The 13,423-nt window shown below is 39.6% G+C and overlaps 1 protein-coding gene across 1 annotated transcript; it reads left to right on the top strand.

The window, feature by feature from the left end:
- The first annotated feature begins 1,195 nt into the window (after nt 1–1,195).
- On the top strand, nt 1,196–13,416 carry wfs1a (Wolfram syndrome 1a (wolframin)). Its single transcript, XM_013275736.2, has 12 exons — nt 1,196–1,354; nt 1,779–2,339; nt 4,622–4,701; nt 6,256–6,400; nt 6,476–6,649; nt 6,912–6,992; nt 7,076–7,215; nt 7,334–7,471; nt 7,569–7,814; nt 8,513–8,791; nt 9,996–10,159; nt 10,296–13,416. Exons 2-12 carry the CDS (start codon nt 1,784–1,786, stop codon nt 11,479–11,481), a joined length of 3,189 nt encoding a protein of 1,062 aa, XP_013131190.1. The 5' UTR covers nt 1,196–1,354; nt 1,779–1,783; the 3' UTR covers nt 11,482–13,416.
- Nucleotides 13,417–13,423: the final 7 nt, after the last annotated feature.

Below are 13,423 nucleotides of genomic sequence, written 5' to 3'. Positions count from 1 at the left end.
GTTTAAAAGTGAAGCATTCGTGCTGAAAGACTAAGTAAGCACATCCACAACTTACACCGATAAATTTAGATTCCGTGTCTTGGCCTCTTTGTGGAGGACCTCTTTGTCTCTCTCCAGTGTGCCCCTTTCTCGTGTTTTAATGTGGGGGGTTGTGTTTGAGCAGGACACATCATTATCATCGGATTAAATCAGCATCATCTTTCCATTCACATCTGGGGGGGATCACTCACAAGGTCCATGTGCCTTAGGGGCTTAACTGTGGTTGTCACACAAAGACCTGCTTTACATCAAAGACCCTGCGAGCTAAAAGAGAGCTATTATAGTTCCTTCATTTTCAATTATGGAGTCCCCTGCAACTTCGACTGCCCTTCCCAGGGCGCTTCATATGTATTCTCGGAAACGGGATGAGGGTGGGCGGCGGCTGTCCCTCAGCACTTGGACAGTTGGACCGCTACAAACATTAAACACAGCAATAACACGTTATTATTATTATGTATTTGTCCTCTTTAGTATACTGATACTAAAGAGGACAAATGTTTCTCTCCTACATGCCTCATAATGATCAACTACACTGATGTAAAATCCTGTTTCTCCTTAATGAAATAATGAAATGATCATTAATAATCGTCTAATAGAACATCGGGTATTAATAACAATACGACATTTATTAACCGAGAACCGAGACATGGCAGAATCTCCCACTTCATACGCGATTGTGTTTGTATCTGATGATTACAGCACTTGTGACTAATATAATTATTTTGGTTTTACTTATTAGTAATTTTAATTTCTATTTTACTTTCACAGCATCTCAGGGTGCAGGATCGCTGTCCTCTGCCATATGGAAAAGACACAATCGATTAAGTGTAGGCCCGTAGCTTTTGACCTGGGACCCCGTAATCTACTTACATGTGTCTACTGCTGTAGCTATAGCTAAAATAACTGCACATCCAGCCTTGAACTTTAAACCAAGACAATCTTAAGTTTGTTTGGGGTTTTTTCACAGCACTTTTAAAAATTGGAAGTGCACTGGGGAAATGTTTAAAGAATCGCCGTAAAACATCCGCAAAGCATCTGTCACAGGTTTAAAGAGCTAAAAACCAATCAGGTAAGCTATTTCTTTGACGGACATTTGTAGTGATTGCAGTGTGAGAGCCTGTTTTAAGAGGGCGGGCCACAAAGTTGTGGCGTCGTTTATAGCCCAGAGTTTGACGGCAGCAAGCAAGTGTGCGTCTCTGGTTACTCGCGGCTGTTTGGTGCAGATTAATCTGCAACATGGAATACACACTCAACATTCAAATCCAGGAGGGTGATTGCCTTGAATCCTGAAGAAATCTGCTCATTTAGCAAACAGGTAAGATTTAATGATTATTGTTTTACTGTATGTTGTCATAGCGCAGTTTTAATGTTGTAGATTTGATCTAGTTACTGACGTTGCGAGTTCTCCTGTTGCCTATTACTTCGTGTCTGTGCCTGCCTGCTGCTCTGATGCTTTAATGCTGAGTAATTACAGTATTTTTCCAAAGCACTGCTCATTTGCATCGCGTTTTCTCAAAATTTTATGCTATTATATTTTTTTTTAAATAGCCCTTTTCTTGCTTTGGACTTTTAGCCTGCTTTATGTAAGAATTTGTTAAGTTCAAAACTTCAGTGAGAAGGTCTGTTATTATAGAGGTAAAATGTCTGTAAGTGAATCCTCCAAATTCTGTGACAGGGAGTTCAGAAAGTTCACTACCCAGCAAAAATATAAATTTTCTCTCACCCTGTTTTTATTTTAGGAGAGATGGAGAAGGATTTGTCATCAACACCAACTGGTGTCAACGTCCAGGGGTCGTGCCCTGTCCTGGATATACCCTCTTGTCCCTCCCCCATGCAAATTCCTCTGTCCCCCATCTCCAGTAACCTCTCTGCTTCTCCCGCTCAGCATGAAAAATCACCAACCTCTCTGGAACCCAGAAAATCACCCAGTTCTTCGCCACCATCTACGCATACCATCTCTAAACAGATGGATTCCCCCCTTTCCTTAGACAAGTCAAAGCCCTTATCTCCTGCTGTGTCACCTAGCCCTCCATGTAAAACCGTTTCTACTAATCCCTCCCTTAGTGCTCCAATCAGAACACCCCTTCCAGCTTCTCTCACCCTTGCTGACCCTCAAACCTCCACAATTTCACCCACTTCCAACTTCACATCTCCCTCCTCCACAGCTACTTCCACCACAGCTTCCACATCTTCTTCCATGGCCTCCGGAAAACGCACTTTTGCTTCTATGGCCAAACGGGTAATCATTCAGGAAAGACTTAGAAAAGCTGAGGAAGAGGATGCCATTGATGAGGAGGATGGTAAGAATAGTTTCATTCAGATTGAGGGATTAAATGACAGATTTTGAAGGTTCAGTGCCGCCGAGAGCATGTCATAGACCAGTTGCTGTGTTAAGGTGATAAGCCTTCTGCAGTGCTTTGGAATGTCTTTTCATGTAACCCTGTCCCAAGGAAAACACAACTCTTGTCCAGAATCCAGAATGCAGATCCACTTTGGCTTCCTTTGTTTACTCATTTGAATCCCATGCTGTAAAGCATTTTGGGATGCTTTATTTTCCAGTGAATTAAACACAGTCATCTAAATAATGCAAAAGGCTTTTACTTAAATGTCTCAGCAACTTGTTATGGCTTGCCTTTAAATCTGTAACAACAGGTTCCCGGGGCATTACGCAGGGACGTTATGACTTTGGTAGTCTAAAACTCCAATATGAGGTTCAAATCTATGAAACAATATTAGCTGCGTTGCCATGGAATTTTGTGCACAAAGTCATGTCCCGTCATTGATAAAATAATACACCTTTTGCCGATTTTTCATTGTACATCATGATATGTTTCATGTATCACAATAAATATTTTATCTGTTAAGTGCACTAAATTTATAACCTCATTTCCAAAAGTTGGGAAGGCGTAAATGCAGTTTTAAGAAGAATGCAGTGATTTCCAAATCACATAAACTCCACATTTCGTGGAAAAATATACAAAGACAATCTGTAAAATGCTGAAACTGAAGAAATTGCATTCTTATTGAAAAAATATTAATTTTGCAACAGAAATGTTCAGCAGAAGTTGCTCATTGTTTAACAAGCCAATTTTACAGCCTAAATTTGGTTGGTTAGCAGCATGACTGGTTTAAAAATGTCTGCCAAGTGTAACAATAGGAGGGGTTCAGCACTCTCTGAAAGGTTAAATATGCAAAAAAGTATTGCTATTTAAAGTTTATTCTATAAAAACAAAGCACAAAAAGAATTTGATTGTGTCATTGTACACTCAAAAATTAACACTCGCGTTCGTTAATTCTCCCTGGCACAGATTCAACAAGGTGCTGGAAACATTCTACAGAAGTTTTGGTCCATTTTAAAATGACAGCATCATGAAGGTGATGCAGATTTGTTGGCAGCATAACAATAAAGTGAATTTCCTGCCCCATCACATCCCATAGCCGCTCTGCTGGATGTATACCTGGTGACTGTGGGGCCCATTTGGATACACTGAACTCATTGTCATGTTCAAGATACCACCAGTTTGAGTTTCCTGACATGGTGTTTCATCCTGGTGGAAGCAGCCATTAGAAGATGGGTACACTGGTTATAAGGCGAAGTACATTGTTAGCAACAACACCCAGGTAGCCTGTGGTGTTTAAACTATGCTCAGTTGGTACTAAGGAGCCTAAAGTGTGTCAAGAAAATATCCTCCATAAACCTTGGTACAATAAAAAATGCATTGTGCTTTCATGTTGCATATATCAAAATCTGACCCCACTATCCAAATGTCGCAGCAGAAGTCAAGACTCCTCAGACCAGGCAATGTTTTTTCCAATTTTTGTGTTGTCTGGTTTTGGTAAGTATGTGGGAATTATAGCCTCAGTTTCCTGTTTCCTTAGCTGACAGGAGTGGCACCCATTGTGGTCTTCTGCTGTGGTAATCCATCTGCTTCAGGGTTTAATGTGTTTTCAGAGATACTCTCCCTTGCATACATTGGTTGTGAAGGTGGTTATTGAGTCTCCTAACTGTCTCCTGTCTCCTAACTATCAGCTTAAAGCAGTACGGATATTCTTCCCAGACCTCTGGTAACAACAAAGCATTTTTGCCAAAAGAACTGCTGGTCACTGATATTTACTCTTTTTCAAACCCTAGAGATGGTTGTGTGGGAAAGTCCCAGTAGATCACACTGTCTAATCAGATTTTTATGTATAATAATAAAACCGTTCATAATGTACATTTTTCATAAGCACTTTAGAAAACTGACACTCTTGCCTCATTGACATTTTGTGGTATTTCAATATATTCCATAGCTGTTGGAATTGAAAACAAGATGCTGGCTTCACCAGTTGGAGATCTGCTGTGCATGATAAGCTGTGACATTTGAAATGCAGTAGGGGCTAAAGTTGAAGAATGTCAAGCCCTTTACTTAATGGATACCGGCGGGACAGTTATGAAACTTTTACAGCTGACAAGTGCTGTGAAGTAAAAACTGGGCACGGTGTTGCTGGAAGCTTTGAGGTTTTGTCAAAAGTTATTGGCAGTTAATTAAAATTGATATACATGATTTTTTTTTATTAAGACATATTGTGTCCTCTCCTGCAGATGAAGAACCAGAGGAAGACGTGTCTGTGGAGCAGCTTGAGGAGAAGGCCATAGGGGGTGATGCCAGAGCTCAGACCCGTGTAAGTGAAAGCACATGCACAGACATGCAGAGACAGGCTCTTGGCATTGTTTTCAGTCCTGCAAGCTGACTCAGTCTAGTTTTCAGCATGTGCCTATTTTGGGCCACTTGAAAGATGATCCCACAATTTCAGTGTGACACACTAATATACTGTCATACTTACAAATCATTAAGAAGTGTAAAAGTTAAAGCGTACTGTAGCATATACTGCTGCTGTATAAATAACAATGCAAAATTCACACTCTGTTTACTCCTTGTTGTCTGCCAGTGCAGAGAAATTCAAGGGTGGGCTAGACGTGAAATTCCCAAGTGTCTTGTCAACATTTGGTTCAACGTTCTCTTGCCAGATGTCATGTATTTGCACATACCCACTGTCTAAATAAGGAGAGGGTATGCGTGTCTAAGAGAACATGTGCAAACCTGAGACCACATCAGTACAGCAGCTGGATGCTGAGAAGGATTGGTAGGCTTTCCGTTTGTGCATTATGGTATCCCAATAGGCAAAATACACATTATAATATTTACAGTACTGTGCAATTCTCCAATTCAAAGCTTTATTTTATTTTAATAATTTTTCTGTCACTCTTGCAATTAAAATAACTTTTGTGATGGTATTTTCCTTGTTTGTCTGGTAGACACAGGAACACACTAATGCAGAACCATTAAAAACGAAGACACGTCTGATTCCACACAAATGGGGACATTTAATAATAACTGAGTGAGAGGGAAGTTTATGAAATGACAGTTAATATTAGAAAGCCGTCACTTGATATACCAAAGGGGCCACTGCTGCCCCTGTTAGTTAGACATGACGAATGCCCTGACAGCTACAGAAACAGAAAATAATACATTCTGAAGTCATGTGTTCTTGATGCATTATATGAACTTTACTATGAACTGTTTTGACTGGAGCTCACAAACAAGTGTAAATCCAATAATCCTTGAGGATTGTTCAAAATAACAAGAGAGTTACTGGAAATACAAGTTCCTGTTTAATTACATTTTTGTGCCACTGCAGATTAATTTTGATGCCAGTGAATGTCGTAGCTGGAGGAGTTGCTTTTTTTCATCTGTCTGTCCCATTTTTTCATAATGCTAATATTTTAGGAATACCCTCAGGGAATTTCTGAAGCTTTAGCACAAACGTTCACTTGGTCTCAACAATGAAATGGTTATTATTTGGTAGCTAAAATTCAGAGATCAGTGTGACCTCACGTAACACATTATTGGTCATAAAATTAAGAATGCATATACCAATTACATTTTTAATGGGATAAAGTTAATATGCAATTCTGTCTCTATCCAAAATACAAAAGAAGATCAGCTTCACTATGGCATAATGTTTTATGATAACACTGTTTTGAGCATTGTTCACTGCCGTATCTTGGGAGCTAGGAAAAAGATTGTAAACATACAGTTTTGGACATACATGATTTTTTGTAGTTTTGCCTTTAACACCACAGCATAACAAGCTTGCTTAAATACATATCCATGCATGCAGTACATTAAGTAAGCTGAAATAATCTGGCCCTTTTACCTCTCCTCTGTCTTTCAGCTGGGTCAGCACTACTTGGGTCTTGCTAAAGAGAAGGATACTGAAACAAATAATCTGCTGGCTGTTAACTGGCTTATTAAAGCAGCAAAACAGGGAAGAAGGGGTGCAGCAAAAGCCCTGCAGCGCTGCTGGATCCAGAAAAAAGGTTCATTTAACACAAGTATCACATGTGTCAAAGTCTTTATGCTTCTGTTCTATAACTTAAGCTCACTTCCACTAGGAATCACTCCAGAGAATGAGGCCGATGTCCGCAGGTTGTCAACAGAGAGTAAGTTTGAGCTGGCAGTACGCAAAGCAGCCATGATGATGTACTGGAAGCTAAATCCAGACAGGAAGAAGAAGGTGACTGTATCTGAGATGCTGGAAAATGTCAGCCAGGTGAATGCAGTTCCAGGTAGGAGAGACAAAGACAGCCACAGATATTTGGATAAATTCATCATTAAAAAGTATTTACTACTTTTGAATGATGCTGCATGATTTACTAGTGCCTATACCTAGAAGGCTTTAGTATGCTGTTTTGCAATAGCTGCCACTACTGCTGGAAATATGATATGCCCCTCTGTGTGATTTTAATATTTGCAGCTGTTGCAGTGAATAGTTTCACATTACCAGCTTTCATCCAGCTCACTGGTGGTGTGGTCGTTTCTCACCAACAGGTGGCACTGCAAGCAGCAAGGTTCCTGTCCCAACTTCGAATCAAGCCCAGAAAGTGTTGGAGAACATGGTCAGCAATGAATGTAGGTATCCAGAGAGGGTGGAGGAGCGGACCAGAAAGTATATTGCTTCTCCAGGTGTAATTATATCCCTTTTTATCTCTTAGCCAGTCAGATGGTGGACCTGGATGAGTTTGTTGAGATGACTAAGAACTATGCACAGGGTATTGCACCAGCTACACCCAAAAATGGCAGCCAAGTCTCAGCCAAAACTGAAAGCTCTGCACCTCATGACAGTCGTACAAGGGTAAAAAAAAAAAAAACGTTACACTTTACATAAGCAGAAATAAACTGTTACTTGACCATAGTTTATTTGATACAGCATGGTTGTGAATGTGTTTGTGTTTGCAACTGTGTTTTTAAAGCACAAAGCTGAGTTAGTCTCATCAGGATGCAAGAAGTCAAACAAGAGTGCTTGGAGTTTTGGCCGAAGTGGGATGATGCTGCACACCAGTGAGACCGGAGCATTTAAAAGGGCCATGGACATGAAGTCACAATTAATAGTACCTGTTCCCTCATTATTATTTCACATTTTAATATTTTTTTTTAAACGTGTTGATATTCTCTGTTCATCTTCATATCCGTCTCTCTTCTCCTCAGATGCTGCAGTACCCACTGCATGCAGTTGTTGAGATAAAGGAGCATCTTGTTGATTGGGCATCACGGGCCGGCGTCCAGTGGCTGAGCACAATCATTCCGACGCAACACGTCAACGCTCTCATTTTCTTCTTCATCATCAGCAACTTGACGGTTGATCTGTTTGCTTTTGTTATCCCTCTGCTTGTCTTCTACCTCTCCTTCATCGCCATGATCATCTGCACGCTGCGTATTTTCCAGAGGACAAAGGTGAGCGTTTCCTTTAAGTGTCATTTAGTAATTTTCACACAGTTAGCAGTACTGTCAGAGCCTTGAAAGTTTACATGAAAGTTTATGAAACAAAGTAGTTTCTACTGTAAATGTGCATTTATTTTTGCATTTCTCCTTAATCAATGAAATTATATAGTGCTCAAAAAATGTATTACGCCACAACCTAATGTAAGGTTTATGCTAAATCTGCCCTAAATTAACAGTACTGGTAATTACCAAAATACCAGTAAAAAAATACTATAATCAGTATTTTTATTGCAAAAATATAATTATTGTTTCAAATTTACTGTGTTGCTAAAAGCTGCTTTTCATGCTAAATGCTTTTTATTCTGCAAAACTTGTCCAGTATTTCTGACCCCAGAGATACAAAAAAATATACACAATTTCAGGTTTAAAATGAGCAGCACATTAAAAAAATTCCACCAACCTCAATCCACTTTGAACGCCTATGAATCAGAAAATATTTATAGCATGAAGGTAAAATTTGCAGACTAAATTTTTGTACAATCAGCTAATGCTAAATGGACAGGTGAGAATATGTTGGGTTTTTTTTGTTGTTGTTGTTATTTTTTTTTCTTTAATTTGTTTGATATTGAATTTCAGTCTAAATTCCCTGCATTTAAATTTCTTTGGAGTGCTTTGCTTCCTTTCACTTGTAAACTTTCCCCTTTTTCTAGACCTGGGAGAACTTTAGTGCCCTGACGTCTCTGCTGACACGGTTTGAACCTGGCCTTGATGTGGAGCAAGCAGAGACAAACTTTGGCTGGAACAACCTTGAACCGTACCTCTATTTTATCTTCTCCGTCTTCTTTGTAATTTTCTCCTTCCCTGTAGCAGACAAGAATTGGATCCCCTGCTCTGAGCTCTCGACTGTGGCCATCTTCTTTACTGCTGTCAGCTACCACAGCCTCAGCCCAAATGCCACAGCATATGCACGCCGGGCAATTGTTATAGAGGTCAATTGACTGAGTGATTAAATGATCAGAATTACTGTCTTGCATTTTGCAAAGTATAATTATAATAATATTGCAGCTTAATTAATCATTTCATTCTTAATGAAATGATTTGGAATTTCTAGGAAACCACTGGTTTGCCTTCTGTCATAAAAATGTGTAGCAGCAACATGACATTGGTAACAGAGAAAAAATATTTTTGTAAATACTGGGAAATCTCAGATTTGGGAGTTAAAGTTTTTTGCCTTTTACAACCAGAGTTTGACATAATTTTCTAGTAATGCCTTTTTAGGCACAAGTTGCATAATATTGCTGGCCTTATTAGCCTGATAGTGACCACATGCTTTCATTCACTTGTTCTCATGTATGCTGTGTGGCAGGCAGAGGTAGTACCCAAAAGCAGGACTTAGACACAAAGGGATCAACTGAAAGAGGCAGCTTTATTGCTGAGACTATTTAACCACAAGGGTACTAACAACCAAAAACTCAGAAATGAGCAACTAGGAACTATAAACTGGTAAGAAAGATTACAACTAGGAATTAACAAGTGAAACATGGCACACATGGCAAACAGGGACAACACGACAACGCACAGAGGAAGAGAGAGGACTTAAATACACACATGATAACGAGAGGATGGGACACAACGGGAACTAATACAGAATAACAGGACAAGAGAAGCAAAACTTCACAAATTTTACACACTATGAGAGACTGTCAAAATAAAACAGGAAGTACAATAACCACACAGACACTGGGACCAGGGGAGAAACAGACATGGGAACAAAACTGACTGAGGAGACAGAAAGGAAATACTAAATACGGAGATAAGAGTAAAGCAAACATGAAGACAAGTCTGATAAAACATGGAATGTGGAACATAGGAGAGGCACGGAAACAGAACCTGAAGACTAGATGGAAAAACTAAGGCCAGAAACTACAAATATTACACAAAACAGAAAAACAACTAAAAGAACCAGAACCAGGGATATAAACTAAACCTTAGAATGGTTTAAAGGATTTTTATGTGTACTTAACCTCAGTTTTATGAATGAAAACCTGCAATGCTGTTGTGACGGCTTTTAACAAATGTAGACATAAATCTCTTTCTTATTTATAATCTTAATTTTTTATGACAGTGAAATAAAACAGCCTCCTCAAAGTTAATCAAAAACTCTGTTGTGTCCTTGCATTTGGTTTAATCCAGATGGCATCATCCTTGTGTTGCCTGACGCAGTTCTTGCCAGAGAACATGACGGCGCTTCGTTTACTGGGACGCACCTTCGCCACTCTGCCACTGGGGCAGTCTGTGGTGCTGAAGCTCAGTCTCCCCTGCTTGCTTTATGTTTACCTGTTCTATCTGTTCTTCAGGTAAGAAAGATTTGGACAAACTGAAATATTGATTACTTATATTCGTAAAATTCTCAAATGGGTCTTACTCCTGTCTGCCATGTTGTTTTATTCTATGTTAAAATGACAGATTTACTCTTTCTTTCTCCTTCCTTAGCATGGCGAGGATGCGTGGTTTCCGGGGAACTTACTGCTTCCTGGTTCCGTATCTTGTGTGCTTCATGTGGTGCGAGTTCTCAGTGGTCCTCCTCCAGAATTCCACTGTTGTGGGTCTAATCCGCACTTGTGTGGCTTACTTTCTCTTCCTGTTTGCGTTGCCTGTTCTGGCTTTTGGTCTTGCCACCATGCTCTTCATCCAAGTGTTTAAGTGGTTCCTCGAGCTGGAACTGACAAAGATGATCGTGACCCTGGTAATATGTGCGATCCCTGTCACCTTGCGGCTGTGGACACGGTTCAGCACGTCCATTCTGGATGTCTTTCGCTCACTGACTCATCGGGGTCCAGTCAAACTCATTTTACTCTGCATCTCCATGGTCCTTCTATTCTTCTCTGTCTATGTGTACCATGCAGAAGGTGAGAAGGTGTACAACTCCACCCTTACTTGGAGTCAGTATGGCCATGTTTGTGGGCCTCCTGCTTGGGAAACCAAAGGCTTAGCCCAGACACAAATCTTCTGTAGCCACCTGAATGGACACAGAGTCACCTGGACTGGGCGCTTCAAACAAGTCCGTGTGGCTGAAACAGAGAATGGGGCACAGTCTGTGATCAACATGTTGCCGGTGTTTGTGGGAGATTGGCTGCGCTGCTTGTACGGTGAGACCTATCCCAAATGTGAGCCAAAGAATGCCACAGTTGCAAATCTGACAGCTGCAGATTTGACAGCCAGTTCTGCATCAGGGCCTGTTTCACTGCCAATCCTCCTTCTATCGCAAGATGAGGAAGAACTGTGTCAGCTCAAGGCTCTGGCTAAACATACCTGCCATGTCAAGCGTTTCGACAGCTACCGCTTTGAAGTGACAGTGGGAATGATCCAGGATGAACATGGAGAGAGAGAGGACCCAGCCAGGGATATAGTCCTAATGGCCAGTCATGAGTTCAGACAGGTGCTTCTAAATCTGAGCCCTGGTAATAAGGTGGAGTTTAGCACCAAACTGGAGGGACGTCTAGGAGCCAGAGCTCCAGCCTTTGAGTTAAAAGCTGTCCACTGTCTTGACTGTCCTTCTTCAATGCTGACTGGAAGCAGGCAGGTGAAAATAGAGAGAAACTGGAGACGTACCACAATGAAAGCCCTGAAGTTTGCATTTGATTTTTTCTTTTCCCCATTTTTGTCAGCAAAAATTTAAAACTAGTAATTAAAAGTAGAAATAAAATAAACTATTTGAGTCTCTCCAGAACATCATCTTGTTTCTTATGATGTTAGGCTAGAAGCAGTGATGTAATTAAAATAGTATTTTTTTAATTGGATGGATCTATAAAGTTTGTGTTCCTGTGCATTAGTTTATGCAGATCTTAGATTTACTTCATCTACAGCAGTTTAAGAATCGTCAGACGCCAACTTTGGCAAGACTCATGATCTGTTCTATTTTCAAATCCCTTTTATGTCTAGCTAGAGTTAAACTTATACACACACAAACTAATATATAATAATATGCTATAATTTACTTATAAAGAACTGGAAGATTGGCTGTAATTTGATGGTATCCAGCTGTATGCAAGAAGGCTAATGCTGGGTGCTGTTCTCCTTTGAATACCTAGAAGTGGGATTTTATAGTGGATTTTATATCTGCCTTTGTATTTAGAAATGTATCTAGAAATATAGTGTATGGTTAAGATATTTACATTTGTATTCTGTTTATATTTGTGTGTTTTAAGCCAATTTTCAAATGCATATTTAAATATTTTTATGGAAATATATGACACAAATTTAGTGATAATATATATGCATTTCTGGCTTGCTCTGTTAGGCAATATTTTATGATGTTGTCTTTAAACTTCCTGGTCTTAACTTTATTTTTAGCATCAGATTTTCCTGTCTCTCAAGCTATGATGCACATGTAGTCATTTTGAAAAGCCAGCATAAAACTTTCATCCAGGAGGGGTTGCAGTAAACTTGCTGATTTTTACACATATCAAAATGCATCAAATGCAGTGCTGTGGATTATACACAGATATCTACACTTTGGTCTGATCTGTCTCTCATCAAGACATTGTTCCAGAAGTCTTGTGGTTTGCCCAGACGCAGATCTGCAAACTTAAGCTGTGCTGACATCTTGTTTTTAGAGGAAGAGCCTTTCTCCTGGAAACCCTTCTACTCAAGCTGTACTTTATATAAATTTACTATCATGAACTTTAACATATGCAGGTCTATAGAGGCTAAGATATAGTGCTTGTTGTTCTTGTAGGTGATCTGAGAGTTACACAGTGTGACTTTGGAGTGAATTTGCTGGGGCATCCCCTCATTGGAAGATTGTGGCATTTTGTTAAAACACATGTGAATGCTCCAGCCCAGAAAACTGCCCAAACCTCTGCTTTTATAGAAGTGTTCACTTGCTGATGATCAATAACCAGAAGCAAAAAAGGTTGCACTTTGTGCAGTTCTGTGAAAACTTTTGTTATCACATTAACACACACTAGACCTCCTTTTATGGTATTTCTTAAATGTATGCCAATGACAAAGTTAAGACACCGTGTTCATTCCATAACAGTTCAGAATTACCAGGAATGTTTAGAAATGAGTTGTTTCACTGAGTTGAACACAATATTGGTTCAAGTTTCGAGACCTTTTTTTTTACAGAATGTGAACCTTTAAAGAAAAACATTTTTTATCTCAAAATTTGCCAGTTTGGAATTTAACTGAAAAAATATTGTACACATAATTAAAACAAGCCCTGTGAAAGATTGGCGATGTGCCGAGAGTGTATCGCCACCTCTCAACCCTAAGTTCCATAAGCTCCAGCAACCCTGAATTGGATGAGTGGAAGAAAATGGATGGACCGATAATTAAAATAACAGTAATGAATGATTTAATTACTTTTGAAAATTGGATTGTAGGAAAGCATGAATGAAATGGGGGTTTTCCTAGATATCTGGTTTACACAGTACAGTAACGCAGTGGTGTATGAAAAGCTTTGCACATAAACACTATCAATCTGTAACCTCAATGCTCGTGTGAATTACAATTGCTGATGTTGAGCCTTTACACTGTAAATGTGAGTGCCTTTTTTTTCCACTGATGGAGTTAAATGGGGTGTCTATTAAAATGCTTGAATTGTGAAAAATATCTCT

This window comes from Oreochromis niloticus, linkage group LG6 (assembly GCF_001858045.2).
Source record: "Oreochromis niloticus isolate F11D_XX linkage group LG6, O_niloticus_UMD_NMBU, whole genome shotgun sequence".
NCBI classification, from domain to species: Eukaryota; Metazoa; Chordata; class Actinopteri; order Cichliformes; family Cichlidae; genus Oreochromis; species Oreochromis niloticus.
This window is presented reverse-complemented; position numbering and strand designations above follow the sequence as displayed.

Excerpts from the sequence above, each read along its gene's own strand:
- wfs1a (XM_013275736.2), top strand. The coding sequence starts at position 1,784 with ATGGAGAAGGATTTGTCATCAACACCAACTGGTGTCAACGTCCAGGGG. Across the intron at positions 2,340-4,621 it reads TGCCATTGATGAGGAGGATG|ATGAAGAACCAGAGGAAGAC; the intron begins GTAAGAATAGTT and ends CCTCTCCTGCAG. Across the intron at positions 4,702-6,255 it reads ATGCCAGAGCTCAGACCCGT|CTGGGTCAGCACTACTTGGG; the intron begins GTAAGTGAAAGC and ends TCTGTCTTTCAG.